Source organism: Humulus lupulus, chromosome 2 (genome assembly GCF_963169125.1).
Source record: "Humulus lupulus chromosome 2, drHumLupu1.1, whole genome shotgun sequence".
Taxonomy (NCBI): Eukaryota; Viridiplantae; Streptophyta; class Magnoliopsida; order Rosales; family Cannabaceae; genus Humulus; species Humulus lupulus.
Window position 1 is genome coordinate 20,549,556 of NC_084794.1, and position 23,057 is coordinate 20,572,612.

The 23,057-nt window shown below is 34.3% G+C and overlaps 2 protein-coding genes across 7 annotated transcripts in view; one reads left to right on the forward strand and one right to left on the reverse strand.

The window, feature by feature from the left end:
* Nucleotides 1-10,703: 10,703 nt before the first annotated feature.
* The window catches only part of LOC133817443 (ankyrin repeat-containing protein ITN1-like), a 34,324-nt gene continuing 21,970 nt past the window's right edge, over nucleotides 10,704-23,057 (reverse strand). For 2 of the 3 annotated variants that reach the window (XM_062249964.1, XM_062249963.1), the window contains 2 exons: nucleotides 11,651-12,090; nucleotides 10,704-11,462 (listed from right to left, as the gene is read on the reverse strand). In XM_062249964.1, coding sequence (XP_062105948.1) covers nucleotides 10,842-11,462; nucleotides 11,651-12,090 — 1,061 coding nt within the window. In that variant the 3' untranslated portion in view covers nucleotides 10,704-10,841. Of the gene's footprint in view, nucleotides 11,463-11,650; nucleotides 12,091-13,782; nucleotides 14,363-23,057 lie in introns of those variants that run through there. The other variant, XM_062249965.1, reaches the window with a different exon arrangement.
* On the forward strand, nucleotides 14,896-21,334 carry LOC133817444 (alpha,alpha-trehalose-phosphate synthase [UDP-forming] 1-like). Of its 4 annotated transcripts, none has more exons than XM_062249967.1 (7): nucleotides 14,896-15,094; nucleotides 15,289-15,374; nucleotides 15,855-15,926; nucleotides 19,332-19,444; nucleotides 20,032-20,138; nucleotides 20,616-20,682; nucleotides 21,241-21,334. In XM_062249967.1, the coding sequence occupies exons 1-4, from the start codon at nucleotides 14,938-14,940 to the stop codon at nucleotides 19,440-19,442; spliced, it is 426 nt and encodes a 141-aa protein (XP_062105951.1). In that variant the 5' UTR covers nucleotides 14,896-14,937; the 3' UTR covers nucleotides 19,443-19,444; nucleotides 20,032-20,138; nucleotides 20,616-20,682; nucleotides 21,241-21,334. The 4 variants fall into 4 exon arrangements, with proteins under 4 accessions (XP_062105951.1, XP_062105950.1, XP_062105952.1 ...); XM_062249966.1 differs by having other exon boundaries at nucleotides 21,265-21,334; XM_062249968.1 differs by having other exon boundaries at nucleotides 21,262-21,330.

The window sequence follows — 23,057 nt, forward strand, 5'->3', positions numbered from 1 at the left end:
TGAGGTGTTGGCATGTGCGGGGTGCAACGGGGTGCTGCTGGAGTGGTGTTCGCGAGGCTGGGGCCTTAACTTCGAGGGGCATGGATAAGGGCCATGTGTGCATGACAAAGGCGTCTAACAAGGTGATGCAGCTTGGAGGCCTGGAATGACCTCGTGAGGCTTAGAGCCTTGCGAGTGTCTAACACTTTGATGGCCTGTAATAACCTTCTGCCTTCATCGCGTACTTGGCGCCTTTGGTGCCCTTTAGCTGCTTACTTCTTTAAGGGACTAGAAACTTCTTTTGTTTGTTTTTCTTATTTGGTGGATTTTTGGCATCCACAGCATTCAACTTCTTCATTTCCAATTATTTTTCGCATAGTTGATTAAAGAAGATGCACACACTTGTCACACTATCTCGAACTCTTTTTGGTAAAACTTACCGAATGGAAATTGGAAGTAATTGTTGCATTAATATATGACAATCATGTGATTTCATACCAATTAACTTCAAATCTTCCATGGACACCAAGTTTCGAACATTCGATGAAAGGACATCAGGCACTTTCATCCTGGCCAATGATTGACATACGGCTTGTTTATCTTCTTTAGACAATGTAAAACAAGCAAGAGACAAATATGTGCGTTTACCTTTTTCTTCAGGTGCCAAGCGGTGTCTTATACCCATCTCAACAAGATCTAAACGACTAGACAAACCATCTTTGGTTTTACCTGGGATATCAAGTAATGTACTGGTTATACTTCCACATACATTTTTTTATATGTGCATGACATCCAAGCAATGTCTAACGAGTAAATCTTTCTAGTAAGGAAGTTGAAAGAAAATTGATTTTCTTTGAAAACATCCATTGACTTTTTTGTTTTTATTCTTCTTCCCATACCTAAAGTCAACTTTTTCTACTTCCTTAAGAATTTTCTCACCTAACAATGGCAAAGGAGCAAGGACTCGTTCCACAGTACCGTCAAAGGCTTTTTCTTTATTTCTGTCAGGATGACTTAAATGCAAATATCGTCTATGACCCATATAACACATTTTGCATCCATTTGACAAGCGACGGGCCCTTGTGTTGGTGCAAAAAATTGGACAAGCTTGATAACCTTTTGTGCTCAAACTTGATAGGTTACCATATGCTGGAAAATCATTAACAGTCCATAACAACGCCGCTTTCAAATTAAAATCTTCTTTTTTAAAACCATCATATGTCTCAACACCATTTTCATACAACTCTTTCAAATCATCAATTAATGGTGCCAAATAAACATCGATATCATGTCCTGGTTGTTTTGGGCCTGAAATCATTAATGAAAGCATCATAAACTTCCTTTTCATGACCAACCAAGGAGGAAGATTGTACATAACCAGGAAGACAGGCCATGAACTATGCCTACTACTAAGAGATCTATGCGGGTTGACTCCATCAGCAGCTAAACCAAGACAAAGAAGTCTTGGTTCATTTTTGAATTCTGGAGTGATATAATCTACCTTCTTCCAAGCCTATGAATCTGCAGGATGCTGGAGTTTACCATCTTTCACTCGTCTAGTCTCATGCCATATTAAGTTCTTAGAGTGTTCTGCACTTCGATATAATCGCTTCAGCCACGAAATCAAAGGTAAGTACCATAACACTTTCCGAGGAATAAGTTTCCTAATCTCCTTACTTTTGTTAGGTTTGTACCGTGATAAACCACATTCTGGGCAAGCGTCCATGTCTGCATACTCCTTACGATATAAAATACAATCATTCAGACATGCATGAATCTTCTCATACTTCAATCCTATCAAACTTAATGTTTTCTTTACTTCATATGTAGACTCTGGAAAACAATTTTCTAGCGACAAAATCTCCTTGAAAGCAGCTAAAAATTGACTGAAACACTTATCACTAACTCCATTTTCTGCTTTTATGTTATAAAATTTAATCATTGTGGGCAATCTTAGTTTATTGCAACCACTGAACAATTGTCTGTTTGTATCTCTAACCAAACTATCAAATTTTTCTGGATTATGAAAAAACACTACAAGAAAATAAGAGTTTTATGAATTTATTTGGGAGACATTGGAAGTCTACAATGTCTTCCAATTGGGGAGACATTGTTGCTAGGGTCATTGTAGGTATATATCCCACGTCTCCCATTGGGAGACGTGCCTCACTTCCCACGTCTCCCACTTGGAGAGGTTGAAAGTCAAACGTTGACTTTCAACCTCTCCCAATGGGAGACGTGGGAAGTCCCTAGGAGACATCCAACGTCTCCCATTGGGACAGGTGAGTCACTTCCCACGTCTCCCAGTGGGAGAGGTTGAAAGTCAATGTTTGACTTTCAACCTCTCCCACCTCTCCCAGTGGGAGACATTGAAAGTCTCCCACATTTAAAAAAAATAAATTAAATAAATTTATAATTAATATTATTTTAATTTGATTTAATAATTAATTAAATTGAAATGATTTTTATCTAAATTTAAATTGATTTAATAATCAATTAAATTGAAAGAAAAAAATATATTTGTTAGACATATACAAGAAATACAATATTTGTTAGACATATTCAAAATGAACAAATATTGCATTGTGTATGAAGAAAGAGGTAACAAAAAAAAAAAAAAAAACCTATCAACGAGGTCGGTAACTTTGGATTATCGGCAACATATATGTCGCCCATTCTTGTCGCAACTCATCAATTTGTGCCTCTGTATATGATGTGCTTGTTAGCTGCAAGAAATATAAAGTAAAATATATTAATTAATTATTTGATTACATTTATAGTTTCAAAAATAATTTGTAAATTTTAATTAATAATACCGTTCTCAAGTAATGTCCGGGACTCGCATGTTCAATCAAATCCTTCAACATCCTCATTAAGTAGTGTAACACCCTGGCTACCCCAGAACAGTTACGGTGAGCGGTGGACCGGAAATTTGACTCACTACCTGAGTCATTTGGTCAAAAACGTGCTCTAAGTGTGGTTAACAGGTTAAGGTATAAAACCAATAAAAAGGAAATGGAGATTTTTATTACAAACTGCTCTGCAGAGCTAAATAAAATATTTACAATTGGTTCTTAGTTCAAAATGGTCATTATCGTTTAAGATTTACAATCCCGCCGACCTAAGCGGCAAAAATAGGGTAAACCCCCTAGTTCCTCTGAGAACTCCTTGGCCGTGGTGGTCAAGCGGCCGCATATGTACACATCACCGCATAAGCTCTCCACTCAAGGCTAGGTGAGCTTTTCTTTCCCTTTACCTGCACCACATAGCACCCATGAGCCAAAGCCCAGCAAGAAAACATAATACTTTTCAATAACATTATCAAATGATTATCATTATAATCACACTGAACATAAAGCTTTCAAACAAACGAGTGAACATCACATGTTCTTAGCGGGGGAGAGTGGCTGCTAGGTAAGCCACTAGCCTTCAAGCGCTTATTTCATTCATCGACCCTCGGGGTCGGTCTGGCATTAATGCTCTTTGAGCCATTCAATGCTAATAGTCGATTAGATCTAATCTCTGTTGGCTTGCGTGATCCACGCTATGGCCGTTCTGTCTAATGAGTCAGTGCTATGTGACCAGTGTTCAGTATCACTGCCGAACCTGAATAATAAGTCACAGCTGATACTAACACCTTTGCCAATTCTGACTAACAAGTCAGTGCAACGTGACCAGTGCCCAGTACCACTGCCGAACCTGACTAGTGAGTCATGGCTTCACAGCTGATACTAGCACCTTTGCCAAACCTGACTAATAAGTCAGTGCCATGCACAAGTGAGCAACACATGCCCAACATTCTATACTCAATCCATGTCCATATTACACAACCAACATGCCTCACGAATATCCATGCATGTCATACTTGGGCTGCAGTTTTCTTACCTCGGGTTCCGAGCTAGAACAAATAAAAGAGTGACCCTGAGAACGATCGACCTTTTGGTCCTTTAGCGGTTACCTGGTCATAACCAAATTATGGGATTCCATCAATAAAATGAATAATAAAAGGTTCCCAAACCAAAACCTAACCTCCGGGACCTCAAACACTACTCAACCGGGTAGTAGGTTCAATCCCGAGGCCTTAGGTTTGAATCCCCAAGCCAAAAAGCTCACTTTGGCCAAAAATGCCTTAAGGGCCGCGGCCCTCCTTGGCCATGCCGCGGCCCGCCCCTCAAACAGAGGCACCTAAACCCAGCAGCCCCGAAGGGCCGCGGCTCACCCTGTCCATGCCGCGGCGCAACACCCAGTTCAGCCAAAACCCCTGTTTTTTCTTCCCTCGCGTTTTCCCTTGAACCAACCCTTTAAACCCAATTTAAACACCACCCAAACCTCTTTCAAACACCCATTTAAACCTCCAAACATCACCCATAACTCTCCCTCAACATAACCCAAGTAAAACACCACAAGAACTCCCCTTGATTCCAACTTTCCACACCAAAATCAAGAGCTGAAATCCTAAAACAAAAACAGAGAAAAACCAGTAAAACAATGGGTAAAACTTACCTCAAACTTGGTATTGAGCCCTCTCCAATGGCTGAACCAAGTCTATAACCTAAGCCCCTTGATTTCCTAGCTTAGCTCCACACTTCAGCTCAAAATTCCAAAGAAGGGAAACTATGGAGATGAATGTACAGGAAGGAGGTTTCTTACTCTGTTTTGGTTCTGTTTTACTCTACAGCCTTCCAAGATTCATATATATCCAAGCCAAAAGACCATTATACCCCTAGCTCTTTAAAAGTTTCTAAAGCTAACTCAAGGGTAATTTTGACACTTTCCACCTACACCGTTAATCATAATTAACGCTTCCCAATTCCCGCTAATCTCAAAATTCTCAAACACCAATATTTCACATCCCGTTACCCTTTAATGGCCGGTAGCACTCTAATCATTAAAACACTCCGAGACTCACCCCGAGCCCTGAGCTTAAGCCTATTATGACCAAACCGATAATTAACATCCCTTGATCGTCTCATGCCAAATGGCTCGAACAAACCCACATCATAATGTGGTCTCAAGATATATCACCAACATGCATACAAATAATCAATTTACCCTCAACGGGCCAAATTACCATCACACCCCTGTAACAAGAAATATGGACTCACATGCATGCATTTCACATCATATCATAATATAATCAACATATACATGCATTTTATCAATTAATAACATAATCAAGCAAGTATGGCCCTCCCGGCCTACTGTTCACGCCGTTAAACACAACGGAGAATTCGGGGCATTACAAGTAGTATCCACATGCCACATTGTCCGGTTGGTGTGGACAGTAATTATTTAAAAGTATGAGTAATTCATTATTAAATTGAAACTTTATAAAAAATGCATACATATTATTCTACGAATATTACGAGATTCATTTCCAAAAGAAGGCCACTTCAAATCAACTCTCTTCCAAGCAACGATGTCAGCTGGATGTCTTAATTTACCATCCTTTATTCTTTCATTAGCATGCCACGACAAACTTTTAGCATGTTCGGCATTTCTAAACAATCAGATGAAACAAGGAATTGGCGGAAGGTACCACAAAAATTTGGCAGGTACTCCTTCCTTGACATCGTCACCATTTCTTTTCTTTTGCCATCGTGACTCACCACAAGTAGGACACGATTTTGCATCTGCAAAACTATTTCGATATAATATGCAATCATTAGGACATGCATGGATTTTTTCGTATTGCATGCCTAATGAGCATAACGTCTTCTTTGCCTCATAAAATGAAATTGGAATTTCATTATATTCAGGCAATAACTCCTTCAAAAAACTAAATAAATCAGTAATGCTTTTATCACTCCAGCCATGTTTAGCTTTTAGATTGTACAACCTAAGAAACGCAGATAATTTTGTAAATCTTGTACAACCAGGGTAAATTGGTTTCTCGGCATCATTAAGGAGTGGCTCAAACTTATTTGGGTCTACTCCTGATCCATAATGTGCGTCGTCAATCATTTCATCTAATGGATCCCAGTTCTCCTTCACTATATTCCTCCTCACTCCTTTTGGTCTACTTGGCAGAGTTGGAGCAATCAGAGCTATCTCCCCATGGTAGTACCAAATTGTGTAACTATTGTCCATCCCATTGAAATATAAGTGTTCTTTAATCTTTTTAAGATCCACCTTTTTAACATTTTCACACTTAAGACATGGACAATAAGTAAAATTTGGGTCTTTCACATTTTCTGAACAAAACCTTAAGAACAAATCGACCCCATTCCTATATTCCACAGATAACCTATTCGCTGACATCCAATGTTTATCCATATATTCTCCTATGTATATGGAAAAGAAAAGAAACAACACTAAATAAGCACGTGATAAAGTTGTATGTCTATATAAAACTAATTGTTTATTATCCTAGATAAAATCGGGCAGCATTTCCCCTATAATAGTGACCTAACCATCTGCATGTGAATAACAAAGAAAACAATTCAAACAACATACAATAAGTTTCTTCCTTATAGGATGTCTATATTAAACTAATTATTTATTATCCTAGATAAAATCGGGCAGCATTTCCCCTATAATAGTAACCTAACCATCTGCATGTGAATAGCAAAACAAACAATTCAAACAGCATACAATAAGTTTCTTCCTTATAGCTCCGCAGCACGCAACCAAATTTCTCAGAACCTACTTCACTAAAACACACAAGTTCTCAACCTTCCGTTATCATCGCAGCACACAATTTTAATCTCAGAACCTACTTCACTATGGATGAATATTTAAGATATTCAAACTCCTCTAACATTTGTTTAATAATATTAAAAGTAGAAGTAAGAGAATATATATGTACCTCTTGCAATTAATAATCCAAAAGCTAGCAAAATTACTTCACTTAGTAATCAAATTCGCTATTAAATCCACAAACCAATAAAATTAAATTAATAAAGATTAAATAAAATATCACTAAATATCTAGCAATATATAACGTATTATTGTAATTTTAGAAACTTAATTACCTCAAATGTGTGATTGATATAGGAATTTTGATGCAAAATACTCTCTAAAATCTCACCACCAAAATCACAACCTATGAAATTAAATTAATTAATATGTTAAACATTACTAAACAAATATCACTAAATATCTAATAATAGTAAATAATATTGGTAAACAAATAAAAAAAACCCCAATGCGCCACTAATTATAACCTAAACAAAAAATCAATAAAAAATTTCATAACCTAAAAACTTAATAATCAACAAAAACATAAAAAATTTCATATATTTATATTTTATAATTTATTTTAACATAACTATATATATAACAAAATAGTTACAATTTACAAAAAAAAAAAAAAATAATGTATATATAAAAAATATATCTAAATTTCGAAAATAAAAAATTATAAAAATTTAAAAAAATCATGAACATAAATGTTCTAATGAAATCTATACAATGTGATAGGTTAAATTAAAAAAAAAACTAAAAAGACATAAATATATAAAAAAAACTTCAATGATACAATGTATAATGCATAAAAATGAAAAATTAACACAAAATCATGTATATTACTCATCCTAATACTAAATCTATGATTTTTTTTACCAAACAATTAACTAAAAAGCAAGAAAATTAAAAAAAACATTACCTTTAAAACCCTAAAAACGAAGCCCCCTTCTCGTGTTTTTTGCTCTCTGGTTCGAATGAGAGGAAGAAGAAGGCATTGGGTGATTAAATTGGCAGGGGGACATCCAACGTCTCCCAATGGGAGACGTTGGATGTATACGGGGGTACATCCAACGTCTCCCAGTGGAAGACATTGGATGTACCCATGACCACTTCCCCAGCCTATTTCCAATGTCTTCCACCATTTTTAATGTCTTCCAATTGTAGCCATTAATATAAACTTTCAATGTCTTACACCATTAGACATTTAAAACCCCTGACAATTTTTAATGTATTACACCAATGGTGTAAGACATTGTAGGGATTCATTGTATATCAAATTTGTTGTAGTGAAACTTTTCTTGTGCTTCATCAAGCAATTCTATAGGATGATCATCAAAATCATCTACACTTCGCCTACCTAATGGATATGGGTTGTCATTTAATAATTCTCCATGCCAATACCATTTACTATAACTCATATCAAATCCCCGACAAAATACATGATCCTTTATCATGGTAATATTCCCCTTTACTCCATTACCACAATCGATACAAGGACAACGAATTTTTTGTGGATCACTATAATTCTTTAGGCAAAACTTTAAAAATTTGTTGAATCCATCTTGAAATTGTGATGTTTCTCTCCTCTCAAGCATCCATGATTTATCCATACTAATAACAATATTAAGTTCCTAATAAGCTAGAAAAAAACTTATATTAGGTTCTAGTCTTATAAAATTTTTAAAAAATTCGACAGAGTATCCTCTATTTCTATAACATACCGTAATTTCATAATTACCTATAAAACCAATACAAACAAACACAATAATCAAGCATAGATGAATCCATCATTATTAGGTTCTAGTCTTATAATTTTTTTTAAAAATTCGGCAGAGTATCCTCTGTTTCTATAGCATACCGTAATTTCATAATTACCTATAGAACCAATTAAAACAAACACAATAATCAAGCATAGATGAATCCATCATTATTAGGTTCTAGTCTTATAAAATTTTTAAAAAATTCGGTAGAGTATCCTCTGTTTCTATAGCATACCGCAATTTCAAAATTTCCTATTACAACAACACAAACAAACACAACAATCAAGCATAATGAATCCATCCTTATATCACCACAGCACACAAATTTCCCAGAGCCTACTTCACTAATTTTCAAACATAACTTTCACTAAATCTAATATGGATGATTTAATTAGCCTTATCTTTATACATAAATCTTGTAGTAATATAAATAAAAAAAATAACTAACCTTCAATATTACTCTTCAATTCACCCGAAATGAACAACAAAGTTCACTACTCAATCAATGACCCTACTAAAACATTACATAATTAGTAAACTACATAATTAATTATCAAACCAATAAATAAAAAAAAAAAGCAAACTAGTTAAAGAAACTAATGAACAACACTTTGATCATCTTCAAGCTATTTATTTTTTTCAAATATTTAAAAAGCAAATTTATCTATTGTCACAATTTCTAAAATTCACTAATATACATATATATTTATAATAAACCTAATTTTTATCATATTATTTAACCTAACAAAACAAACAAATAATTAGAAAAGTTAACAAAATATTAATAATATTAATTATAAAATTCAGAATAGTAAAAAAAATTAAAAAGAAAACATAGAAAAATATAAAATCATCATCAAAACCATACTTTAGTAATCTATACCTGTTTTGAAGCTCAAAATTACCTTGCAATGACAAAACTCCGGTCAAAATCCAGCAAGAAACACCAAGAAACCATGGAGAAAATACTCACGGCCAAATTTTTTTTCTCTATAAAACAAAAAAAAAACAGATTTTTGGACTATATTTCGATTTATAATGAAGAAATGTAGCAAGAAAAAAAAGAAAAAAAAAAGGGTTTGGAGAATGAAAATGGGTGTTGGCTCACGGTTGTTAATGGAGGTTTTTGGGGTTTTTTTGCACAGAGGAGAGAGAAGGGTTTGAGGGATATGACCATTCGGGTTGGGGAAGAGGGTTATATAACCCTTTTACTTCGGTTTTTAGGTAAAAACCGAAGTAGAAAGTGCATTTTCTACTTCGGTTTTTACCTAAAAACCGAAGTAAAAGGTGCACAAGGGTCGCGTTTGGCTTGGCCATTTTTTCACATTTTTATTATCTCTAAACATAAGTCACGGGCTTGTGCAACCAAACACGGTCCTCTTCAATTTGAATTTTTCACTTCGTTTTTTTAAAAAAGCGAAGTAGTATGTAATTTTTTTCAGAGCGCCAATTTCAAAAGCGAAGTAAAAGAGTTTGAAAATGTTTTTACTTCAGTGTTTTTGTATGCTCACTATAAACACTGAAGTAAAAGCCTATATTTCTAGTAGTGTGAATATATGTATAAGATTTTAGTGTAATATATAGTTAAAATTGTTGTAGTGGACCCATAATTAGTGAATCTACTAATGATCATGAAACTTTTTTTTTTGTCAACTAGTCTATAGTATCTAAAATAATTTTTTTTAAAAAAATCATATATATAATAATTTGTACTTGGATTAACGATAAGTGTGACCTAAAATATAATCAATTTTAATTGTATTAGTAATATTAAAACAAGTGTAGTTAGCCTAATTAATATTTAGAAAAAGATTGACAAAAAAAAAAAAAAAACAAGTACTGCAAGGTTTATTTAGGAAATTTTTCTAAAATAGAGAGAGAGTTTTGGTATTTCTCAAAATAGATTGTCAAAATTAGTACTAGCTAGAGAGAGAGGACTAAAATTGATATTTGTAATCTTCATTTTATTCCAAATAGTTGCAGATGAGATTTATATAATATTGATTCCTTCGATACTTTTATTTTGATTCCCTTAAATAGATTTGGTGGTCTTTTTGATCTGTAAATTATTGTGTTGTGAATTTTTATTTTGTTTTGGTTGATTTTATATAGTTCCCGTTTGGGTTGATCCTGAATGAGGAAGAAGAATAGACCAATGAATCCCAACTAATATAATAAAAATAATGATTATCATATTATAAAAAGTTGACTATTTGCAAGCTACACATTAGTATATGCATATTTGCATCTTAATATTATTTAAAGACTTATAAAAGCTAGTAAATAAAGTTCATAACATTAATTTCACACATAATACATCAAATCAGTACTACATTTTACAACATAAATAACAACAATGCTAATATAATACACAGACTGTTATTTAGATTCATTTTACAAATATTAATAGCAAATCTAATAGAATAGTTGGCGTTGGCGAGGCTGAAAGAGAGAAAAGAAAGCAAAGGCTGAACTTATCATATCACGAAAGATAAAATAGTTCAAGCAAACATATACTATTGGTAGAAAGGGGAATGAAAAATAGAGAAAATAGATGACAGTTGTCCCTTCAAGAAATTCATTGTATAGAATAAATGTTGCACCAAAAGATATGGCCATGGCTCCTATTGAGGTGAAAAGTGATGTGCTTCCAATCATCAATTTCAATGGCAAGTAAATGAGGAAGTCATTCACTGCATATCGAGAGGTGAGAATTGATAAGAAGAACAATAATGAGAGAGCAGATGAAACTAAAGCTATTCCATCAGCAAGAGAGAAAGCCAAAAAGAATGAATGGCTCAAAAGAATAGGTTTTCCAGAATTTTGGTCAAATCCTCCAGGGACACTAAAGGCAGCGCTGAAAGCAACTGTAGCAATAAGTGTTGCAACAATCATTGAGGATTTAGCGGTATCTTTTATCCATTTCTCCCCAGCTTTTCTCATGCCTTCATGTTTCTCTACAAATACCTCTTCTGGTGTTTTGTCTTGGCCATTTGTCATTTTCATGAGTGAAGGGTAAACCATCTTTTTTACCTCCTTCATTCAATGAACAAAAAATTATTATATTATGATCCACAAAAATTATCAAATAAGACAAGAATAATATAAAGTGACAATATATACAAAGAAACTATTTTGTCAAACTCCACCCCTTATGATATCATTGCAAAATAATTATTTACAATATATGTAATATATTAAAATTGGTACAACTAATTATTTACCTTGAACCATAAGGCGTCCCGGTGCATTTGAAGAGCTGCTCCAGATAAACGATTACGTTTGCTGAGAGGTGATAATTCTGCAGCCAAATGTAATATGTTTTTTCTTTCCTCTTCAGAATTGATGATCTCTTCATTTACGATCATGTCTGCAATTGAGCCCAATTCATGAAGAAGATTGAATATTCCTTCATAACGATTTTCAACTGCTAAATGAAATATACTTCCGTGTTTTTTATCCGATTTCCAAACTATATCTGGATTGCGCCTTATCAGTTCAACCACCATTAAAGTGTTCCCAGAATTCGCTGCTTGAAATAGTAGGCATGTTGCTTCATGACATTTGGGATCATTGTAGGCCAGTGGGAGAAGTTTCTTTATTAATTCACGACAATTATCACGTTGTTTCCTTAGTTTCCCCTTGCAGCAACTTCCCATTATGCCTATATATATATATATATATCATCAGGGATATTAAATAATGATCTCTTTCGTAACAAGTGGTGCAACATGTTTTAAACTTGTTTGTGTAAACACGATGTTAAATACACATATGCAAATATATGTAGTCTCTTTTATATATGGTGCATAATTAATATACGACATTATATATGATAAGTCGCGAAGTAGAATACTTCAATCTAAGTGATAGTAAGAAAGATTCATGTCCCAATATAATAAAGATTGTAAAGGAAATCAGGAACAAAAGTACCGCCCACATAAAATTTCAAAGCATGGAAGATCGTGAGAATTAAGTTGAAGAATCACATTTTTTTTTTTGAAAAATACGACCCCCATTGAAGATCAAATTCATATCTCTAAATGTGAATGCTTGTGGACTTAATTAATTAGGATTGTGAAATCTTGAGTTCACTTTTGCAGGAAAATGATTTCATGCTTAGTATTCCATGAAATCAACAAACAACCCAGAGTAAATTTATTAATTTAGTCATTTCTTATATATGCGGGAGTTGATTTCAAAGTATCATTTCCCAAGGTAAATAATTTCCATAATTTACCAAGATTTATCATCCAGAATTTTTACATCGAATGTTATTTATGTACATGAATAAAATGTAGTATGAGAATCAAATTATTGTATATTGTTCGGCAAATACTGTGACCATTGTCGAGCCAATTCAAGAATACGCACATATTAGTTTGAAATTAGTAAATTGTTTATCTAAGACTAAACGCAATAAAGGATAAAGCTAGCTTTAAGATAAACTCAGCTATATTTTATATTTTCTGCTGTATTGATCTTTTCTGCTTAAAGATAAGAATGAGCCAAGGTTACAATTTATACAAGGAAGCTGAATATTTTATGTAATAACCATATTTTGTGAAGATGTTTTTCTGAATGGCAAATCATGATCTCAATTACATCTGTATTGTGTGTTTGTTGCATCAGGTGGTCTCAGTGTTTTCACTTGCCACGTAAGATGAGTTTTCAGTTAGCTTTAACTAATTTTGGTTAAGTGGTTGTTAATGGTTCTGTTAGGATTAGTTAGCTGAACATATATACACGTCGTTTTGGGTCTTGGACCAGCTGGAACTAATGAACTAATTTTTCACAAAGAGTTTTTGTTGTTGTCTTCTTGGTTCTACTCTCTTGTCTTTGATGTGGGTTTTTGTTAAAGTTTGAAGCTTCATTCTTGGAGCTGATTTTGAAATACTTGAAGCTGAACAACAGAGAGATCTGTTCTAAAATTTCTGAAGGGATTTTAACATTACTTCTAATTAATAGATTTAGAAGAAAAAAGATTGAGTGTGAGACTAAGTAGGTGAATGTAATTCTTTCTATGTGTTTCATTCGTTCTTTAGCAAATTAGTGTTTTGAGATTGTAATTAGTAAAGAACATGATTTGATATGGTGAAAGTTTTTACCCTAGTCTTTGTAACCCAAGAAGTAGTTGATTTATTCAGTGAACTTTGCAAAAATCATTGTGTATTTTTACTTTCTTCTAGCTTGCCTATTATAGAATCACTACACCAAATACTCCTTTCCATAACACATGAATATAATAGTAATAAAAAAGTATTATGCTAAACTAGTATATTGGGCCACTTTAGGAAAAAAAGGCGGTAATAATTACACATCCCGCCACTTAGCATTTTTTTTTCATTTGGGATACCTGGAAATTTGTGAGACCCGAGAGACCAATTCCTGTCCTTCAATTCCTTCAACATTTCTGAGACCCGGGACCCATTTCCTCTCCTTCAACATTTCTGAGACCCATTTCCTTTCCCCATTTCTTCGGCTTGGTACTACATCTGAACTCCTCACTCTCTCTCTCGTCTATCTCTATCTCTCTGTCAACCTTCAATTTCTAGTCGTTGGGATCCTCGAGCGAGAAAAAGAGAAATAAAAGGGGAATATCACTTTCGTTTCCTTTTTTTTTATGGTTTTTCTTTTCTTTCATGATCCGGTTCTGAATTTTGATGGTTTCTCTGATTCCTCTTTTGCTCCGCCGCAAGAGCTACTCTGATTGTCCCTCAGGCGTGGACTAAGGCTCGACGACTATGGGACATAGGCAGGGACTAAAGGTTGACGATGATGGGATGCAGACGGTGCTTTGGTGGTGAGGGCTAGATCGGTGCAGGTGGTGGTCGACTGTGTCTTGTGCAAGGTCGGGGATAGACGGGGACTAAAGGGTGACGAATGGGTAAGATTTTTTCTCACCTATTTTTTTTTTATTTTTTTGCAAAAGAATTAGCATAAAACATGTGAACTATTTTATGTCTGGTTTATGCTGGAGTTTCAAGGGGTATTCAGTTGAATCATGTATGTTTTTTTCTGACATAAATTCATACAGGATTCTGATTAGACTGCATCCAGCAATTTGGCGCTTAGTTCATGGCATGGCTGTTGTTTACCTTGTTGCTCTCACATTTTTGCTTTTTCAGGTCAGCTCTTCTCTTTCCTATCTGTATAGTGATCCTTTTTTCCAAAAAATAAAAATTATTGGAGAGTTAATATTATTGGAAAAGTATGCTCTGATTTTGGTGTTTTAGTTTTGAATATTTAATGGAGAGTTACTAAGTTGTAGCAAGAATTTGAAAATTGGATCATATTGTTTGGAGTAGAAATACATGTGTTTTAGTGTTTTTTTTTCATGTAAACCGAAAATCATGGATTCCCTGTACTTTTTAGCATAAGAAATTTTCTTGTCATGTCTCATTTTCTGTTTCTTGTGAACCTTTGTTATTGACACCGAGTTAGATGCATTTTTTACTGACTTAGGTCAAAAGAACACTAGAATAATTTACACCAGCTCAGTGGGACAAAGATGAGTGGCATCCCCTGCTTGGTCCATGGCGTTTCATTCAAGTTGTTAGTCTTTGTATTGGTAGTTGCTAACAGATTACCAGTCTCTGCTGTAAGGAAAGGTGAAGATGTATGGCATTTAGAGATTAGTGCTGGGGGTTTAGTCAGTGCTCTTCTGGGTATGCAATTCCTACTCTTCATTTTTTAAGATTGTTTGGTCTATTTATATTTATATTAAGATTGTTTACTTGATGATATTATTGCGTGTCTAACAAAATAGTTTCCCGTATTAATAGTTTTTTGTTACTTTTTTTACCTGATGATTTGGTTTTTTTCTTTGTAAACTTGTTATTCACTTGTCTGTGTGGTATAGATTCAGATCGCTTTATACGTGCACTGGAGCTTCCTCAAGTCCAGGAACACATCAGAGAACTTAAAGAAAGATTTGTTGGGCGGAAGGTAAATAATATATTTTAAGAATAAAAGTATGCCATGCATACACTCAACTTCCACAACATAATGGGAACATGTATTAATTCTTAAGCATAATTTATCTCACTGTCTAGTTTCCTATGACATGAAGTTTTAGGATAGTTGGTCGCTTGATATGCTTTGAGACCTTGTTTATGATATTCCTGTTTGGTTCTTTTACTGTAAAGCTATTAGATAATTATTAGTCCTTACCTTCCTAGTGACACATTTCTATTTATCCTATGATGCATTCCAATTTTCTTACTTAATTTATTTCTACACATACCTTTTTTCTCTTGATTTCCTTATTGTAAACTTACCTGCCCACCCTCTCTTTCCCTACTTCCTTTGGGGTTTGAAAAAGCTATCTTAAAAGTCATTTTTTAATTGTTATGATGTGTTTTAATCTTTTCTTTTCTGGAATTACTGAGCTTGTTTTTTTTCTTTTTTGTTTCTTGTTGTTTCTAGTTTTATGGTGCAACAACATTTTTCATTCATAGATCAGACTTTAGTGTCTCCTTGATTATGCTTTATATGAAGGTAAGAGCTTAATGGCTCTTTATTTGGAAATAAATTTTAGTACTTAAAATTTTTTTTAGTACTTTCTTTAAAATTACTAAAGAGATGTCAAATGAAAATATGAAATGAATAATGTGGCACTAGAATATTGAAGTGCTAGTGTGGTAGTGAACAACTAGCAGAACATGTTTAACTATTTGCTCTGTACTTGTTTTCAATATGCTATTGAGGTTGCTTTTCTGTGAAAATACATTAAGATATGTGGGATTATGGCCTCTGTTTCAATGTGCAACATAAAGCTTCCTGATTTGATTTTGATTATAGCTTTATAGAACTAGTAGTAGCCATTTTCATGGCTCATATTCTGAAGGATATTTTTTAAGAGCTTTGCTTTCCTTTTACTCATTACAGAGATAGCAAAACTAGGAAAGTTTAAAGATTGATGATGTAACGCCCTACTTCCTTAGAGCCGTTACCAAGTGAGTTTTTTAAAAGAAAACTTTGTGCAATAACTCGCTAACCGAGGTTTTGAAACGAAAGTGTGACTAATTAAAAGTTAAGGCTGTAATCTTTGAAAATGCGTTGATTCAATAAAAACTTCTAGTATTAAACATTTGGGATCCCAAAATAAGGTTTGCAAACCATTTACATCTTGAAATAAGTTTAAGTTGATCAGTTCTAGAAATCGTAGATTATTACAGCCATTTTCGAATAAACCCCCAACCAAAGCAGTCGGGCAGGCCAAACATGTACGCGTCGCTTCACGCTCTCCGTACTCATGGTTGGTTGACCCAGCCTTTGCCCTTACCTGCAACACGGAGCACCCGTGAGCCGAAGCCCAGCAAGAAAACTCATGCAGTACATAAGATATGAAAATTATACAGTTAATCATATCAAACAATCCACAGATAAACAAGTCAACCAATAGACTAAGCAATTACGACCATGCCGACCCAGAAGCCTTACCGAAGCTTGGGGTCTCGGTCCTCACCGTAAGGATCTCACATGTATCCACTGGGTCCTACCCTGACTATAAGCATCCCATGTGCCAAGTGTTACTTCCGGCCCCGCTGCCGTTCTCTGCCCTGCCGCCCTCGGCCATAGCCGTTCATTTCACTATAATCACATATAGCATAAAATCAAACAACATTCAAACAAATATCAATTCATTTAAGTCTGCACCCTAACATGTAATGCAATATAGGGTCGTGCCCTGCAATCATCTCATCATGCAACATGCAATATAGGGCTGTGCCCCGCAATCACACTATGGGCCCATGCCCTATCCTACGGGTGTTATAGTTTTCTTACTTGTATTCCGATCCTCCTGATGCACTAAAGCCGCGAGCACGGTCCTCTAGCACGAGCCTCTCCAATAACCTAGTCACAACACACATGAAACATCCTTTAATACTAATCAATTCAAAACCGTTTCTCGGGACCAATCCCACACTCTCGGGACTCCTAAATTCCTAAAACAAGTCATTGGGAACATCCCCCGAACCCCTGGAGCAAAAGCTCAAAATTGGAAATTTTGGTGCCCTGAAAATGGCCTAGCGCCGCGGCTCAGCCCTACAGGGCCGCAGCGCTAAACAAGTCAGAGGCCACACCTCCCCTGGAACTAGCCTTGCGCCGCGGCGCCCAAGAACAGGGCCGCGGCACGCCCAAACGAACCCGAAATTTATGGGTTTTTCTCCTTCAATTCCTTCATCCAAAATACCTCCAAACCAACCCAAACACATATCTCAACCCCAAAACTCAATTCCAAACTTCATAAGAACAATCTAACAACCTATAGACACTAGAATCAAGATCAAAACATCAACACACCCAAGATCCACACCTTTGATCTCTAATTTCAGCAACTCAAACCAAAACCTTGAAAAGCTTAACTCAAGCATTAAATTCCTCAAATCAACACAGAAACCAAACTTAAGTGTGTATAAAATCCATACCTCAAGTGAAGAATCCACCCAACAAGCTTCCTTGATCTCCTCCTAAGCTCCCAATTTAGTCCTTCTACTCTTCTTCTTCTTTTCTTTTTACTTGCCCTAGCTCTTCTTTCTCCTTCTCTTTCTTCTCTTCAATTTCTATCAAAGCATCAAGTGACCCCAAATGCCCAAACCGTACCCCCTATATCTCAGCTGAAAGTTTCAATATCCCCTTGCCAAAAGACCAATTTACCCCTTCCTAATAATCCTTCCTAACTAAACCTTCAAGGGCACTTAAGTCTTTACACTTCTATTTCAATTCTATCACTTTCTATCTTAAAACTTGTTACCCACAGCAGTAACTAATGGTTACCCAAGTTACTCAATCACCAATAACCATTACCAGCTAAATCTCAACTTAGCCATAAAATTCCCGAGGTACCCCTAGGCTCCTCTCCAGCCGGGTATAGAAATCCCGCTGTGACTCTTAAGTTAATTTGCTCTCTAGGACCGTCTCGGCACGTGCATCACAATATTAACACCACACTCACGTGGTACAATTCACAGAATACAATTATCACATATATGCCCTCAGCGAGCTAAAATTACCAATTTACCCCTATTATGCAAACGGGGTCCACATGCATATTTATTGCACCTAGCATGCATACTAACCACATAGTCATGCATCTCAAATAATCAAATAGTCATATAACACGCTTTAATCATAACCATGCATTTTACTCATTAAAGTCACACATAAATCCCATCATGCCCTCCTCGCACGCTAATCAAGGCTCCAAGCCTTAATAGCAAATTTAGGTCGTTACAGATGAGATGTGCAAAGTATTTCCAAAACAAGAGAAATAAAACTTGTATTACTAAGCAATAGAGCCATCATTACTTAGTATGCGTGGCTCATATATATACACATAGAATTAAAAGCATTTTTTCTTGTAGTGATTGGTATACGTATATATATGCCTATATATCTCTTATGGTGTGCTTTTCTAGTTTCAAAATCTCTTATTAGCATAAAATAGGTGAATTATTTGATTGCTTACAAATGATTATTTTATTTTATATTTTTGTTAAAATATGAAATACGTGTATGGGAAACATAGTCCTGCAACTTGAATTAGATAGACCAATCATAGAATGGGATTAAAAAAAATAGTTTCTTAATTGTATTAGTGAATGTTTAATATCAATATATTATTTTATATATGAATAGACAATCTTATATATGGAATTTTGAAGCAGACCTTTCAGAATGATTGGCTACGTGACATGTATCTTGGTCGTTCTCTAAAGTTCTTGTATTACTTCCTAACTGGGTCATGAATCTTGTTGCTTGACTTTTTGGTTCTAGCTTAGCTAGTACCATGTTTGTTATTAAATTGTTGGTGGTTTCTAAAATCATGGAAGTAGTGTGTTCGAAAGTTTCAAACTTTGGATTCTTTTGGTTTTTATTGATTGTTGCTTTTACTAGTAGGCAGAAAGAACATTTTTAAAGAGAGACTGCCGCAGTCTGATGCATCCACAAGCAGTTGTTGCTGATTCTGATCTTCATCTTGAATTTATGGCTGTTCAGATCTCTAACTAATGGTGTTGGTTCCATTCCAAATTATTTACATTTTTTCCTTTACATTTGTATTCAACATGAATTGCAAATTGCTTATGGAAAGCAGATTGTGGTTCATTTTTTTTCTTCTTCCAAAATCATTTCTATATAGTATGTACAATAAAATAACAGTTAAGATAATTCCCTGGATTGGAAGAATAGCTGACAAATGAAAGTACATTTAAACTGATTTGGAATGTGTTCTGTACAAAAAATGTATTGTTACATTGGCTTTTGTATTCAAGCTTTTATCTTTCATTCTTCATTGCTGGCTGGCAAAAACATGAAAAAAGAAGAAAAAGAAGAAAGCTGCTAGGCTTGAGTACTTTGACATCATCTTTGATTTGCATCCATATGAATGCAAATAATCTCCATATTGTTTTCTTGTGTAAAATTATTCCTCCTAGTCTCATTTATTGGACCAAGTGTGTGGAGCTATTTATTGATTCCTAGTCCAATTCATTAAGAATAAGTAAACAAACGAATTGAAACAATGATGGTGTTAAAGGTATTTTCTCAATTTTCCTTTCATGGCCATCATATTGATCTATTTATTGATTACTTTTTCCAGGTTGGAGAGAAAGACAGTTAAGAGGAAAAGAGTTTTTGCTCGAACATATTGTTCACCTTCTTGCCAATGAGCAATCACAACTTCGTGTTCTTGAAGAAGCTGAACCCGTAAGTTTAATCTCTTTAATGTTCATTAATGTTTGATATATTTTGCTATGTGAGTATGTCCTTGTATTGTCTTTAGATTGCCATTAATCATTATGTGGTGTACCTAAATATTTTATACTAAATTGTTTTATTCTGAAATTCTGAAGTGAGATTTGTGAAATGTATTTGAGATTATGTTGATTTGGTTTCACAACTAGCTATGTAGAGTTTTTCTTTTTCTTTTAAAGTTGTTGCTTAGTTTATTATTTGCATAAACTTGTGAGGATGAGTTCTATGTAGTGGTAGAATTACGTATTTTATGGAAATTTTATGTAATGTTCATGTAATTTGTTGGTAATAGTGTAAACTATTAAACACGTGACATAAGGTAGAGTTGATTATATATATATATATATTTAAAGTGACTGGTAGATTATATATATTTAATGTTCATGATCATGACTATACGTTTAATAGGCCCTCTCTTATGCATTTCAGAAATAGTGACTTTTGGCAGTCTAAACTGTTGCTTTGAATATCAAACTTCTTCTGATGTGGCCCCCAGGTTAGCAAGAATATATACAGAAAATTCAGATTGTATTTTACTGTTCAGAACATATATATTTCACATGGAAAAAGTAAACTATTTCTTACTTTTGAACTTGGGAGTGATACAAAAATACACACATATGTTTAGACAGTTCAGAACATATATATTTCACACAAAAATAGATAATATGATTTTGTGATTTCTTATATTCATGATTTTAGATTACTACTCCAAACCTCTTTGATTTGATTAAGTCTTTCTCATTAATATTGCATTCCAAATCCTTAAACTTGTTCTTGGATAGTGAATTACAAGAGGTATATATACACATAAAGAGGCTGATAATAGTGAATCATTCTCTTCTGCTGTTGCTGCTTCTTATGTACTGCTTTTTAAGCTACTTTTTTTTTCTTTTTATTTACAAGTATATTGGTAGCTACTTATTATTAGAAGCAACATTTGTCTTTGTATCCATTAATATATAAAACGAAAGGGTATTTCTCTTTTCTCCAGCACTTAGTGTAAGTACAAGTATTTTTAGTCATGATATATTCTTTCTTCACTTTAATACAGTGCATTTGTCACAAATTGAAGCAGGGCAGGTGCAAAAATAGTACATTGCAAGAGTTATTGGGGCATTTCCCAAGCATGAGGTATGTAAAGCTGTGCAAAAACAGTAATTTGTTTTTTTCCTTCTTAGAAAGTTGTAGATACCAATATAAATTATAATGCCCGGGAAGGAAAGAGCACAGCAGAGGTTAGTTTGATGCTACATTTTCTATAGCTTTCATATGAAAACAGTCCGTTATTAGTTTGTTTTGATGTCTGCTGAGAGGTATTCCAGTGTCCCTCATTTTCTGCTTTTGAGGCCATTGTCTTTGGGCATGTGCCTGAGAATAGTAGGATACCTTTTGTAAATCCTACCTCTTTGTTATGCAGGTGCTTAACTCCTCTGGCGGCACTTCAGTAAAAGGGAAGGTTGCTTGTACCAAGTTCACTAGAATTAGTACCATAATGTGTTCCTCTATATATGCAGATTTATATAATTAAAGTCGTGTGTATTGAAGTTGTTAACATTATATATATACATTTTTTGGAGTAAAGCATTTGATGTAAGTTTTTAAATTATTTATTGGACTTTATTAGAGTGTTCTACTATATGAGTTCCAGCTTTTACACCAGACATAGCCATTAGTTATGTTTTAACTGTCATTAGTGATACATCTTTTGTTGTTGGTTAATACATGTGACAGTGAGAATCCATTTCTTACTGATTTGGCTTCTCTTTTGTGATTTCTTGCTATATATAATAAAACTTATAGGGTAACTCTTGATGGTATATTCTGTTGCGCTATGTGTTTTATTTATGCTGCAATTGATGTAGTAGTTATAACATATATATCATAGGAAAAGTAGTGTTGTAGAGGGTGTATACACTCCCACTACAACAGGGGCTGGGCATTTTCTCAGTCCATTCCCTCTCTCAGTCACTCAGTTATGGAGATTGATTTTTTATTTTAATTTCTTTTCTGTTTTTTTCTTTCTTTCTTTTGTTTTGGTGAGTTTTGTGCAATAACTATTTCAGGTTATATAATGAGCGGTTAGGTATGAGATATGGGCGAAATCCACACTGGAGCTTTCCGTGGACTTCTCCTATTACAGGTTTTAATTGTCAGCTTGTTAATTATATATGTATATTTATTTATGCTTACCATTCATTATTTGAAAATTATTCTCAAGTGATGATGATGTGTTTACTTGTTCCGTCATTGTGCATAGATTGACCACAAAGATGTACCATTTGTTACTTTAATGGATGTTCTTACCTATCGAGAGGTATCATATTTTATTATTTTATTTGGTAGCTCTCAAGTTTTTTGGTCCCACTATCTGATTCTATGTGCACATTCTAGAATTTCCTATATAAAATATCAAGTAATAAACCATAGATCAATTTTTTTGAACATTTTAATTGAATGTGACATTGGAATTAAACCTCCTTACTGATGCAGAACCAAGAAAGAAAAAAGAATGAGCAATAGAAGAGGATAATTTAGGGAGAAAAATAGACATGGACAGAAATGACAAAGAACTAGAGAGAGATAACAATTTTATTGAGAGACAATCTTATTTTTTTTATTCTATCCTTTTATAAATAATTCACATGGCCAAGAGCCTATTTATAGATAAAAAAAATAACAAGCTCTGACTTAATTAGGAAATTAAAACTTTATAATTTTTTTGCGAAGAGAAATCATGGCTACTGCATCTGGTTTGTTTCAATTCCCTTTCTCATCTTAATTTAGAATTTCTATTCTCACAGTTTAATTTTTCATACTCAGAAATTGATTTGGGAATCGACACAATGTTTAGGGTTTTCTTTAGGCTTA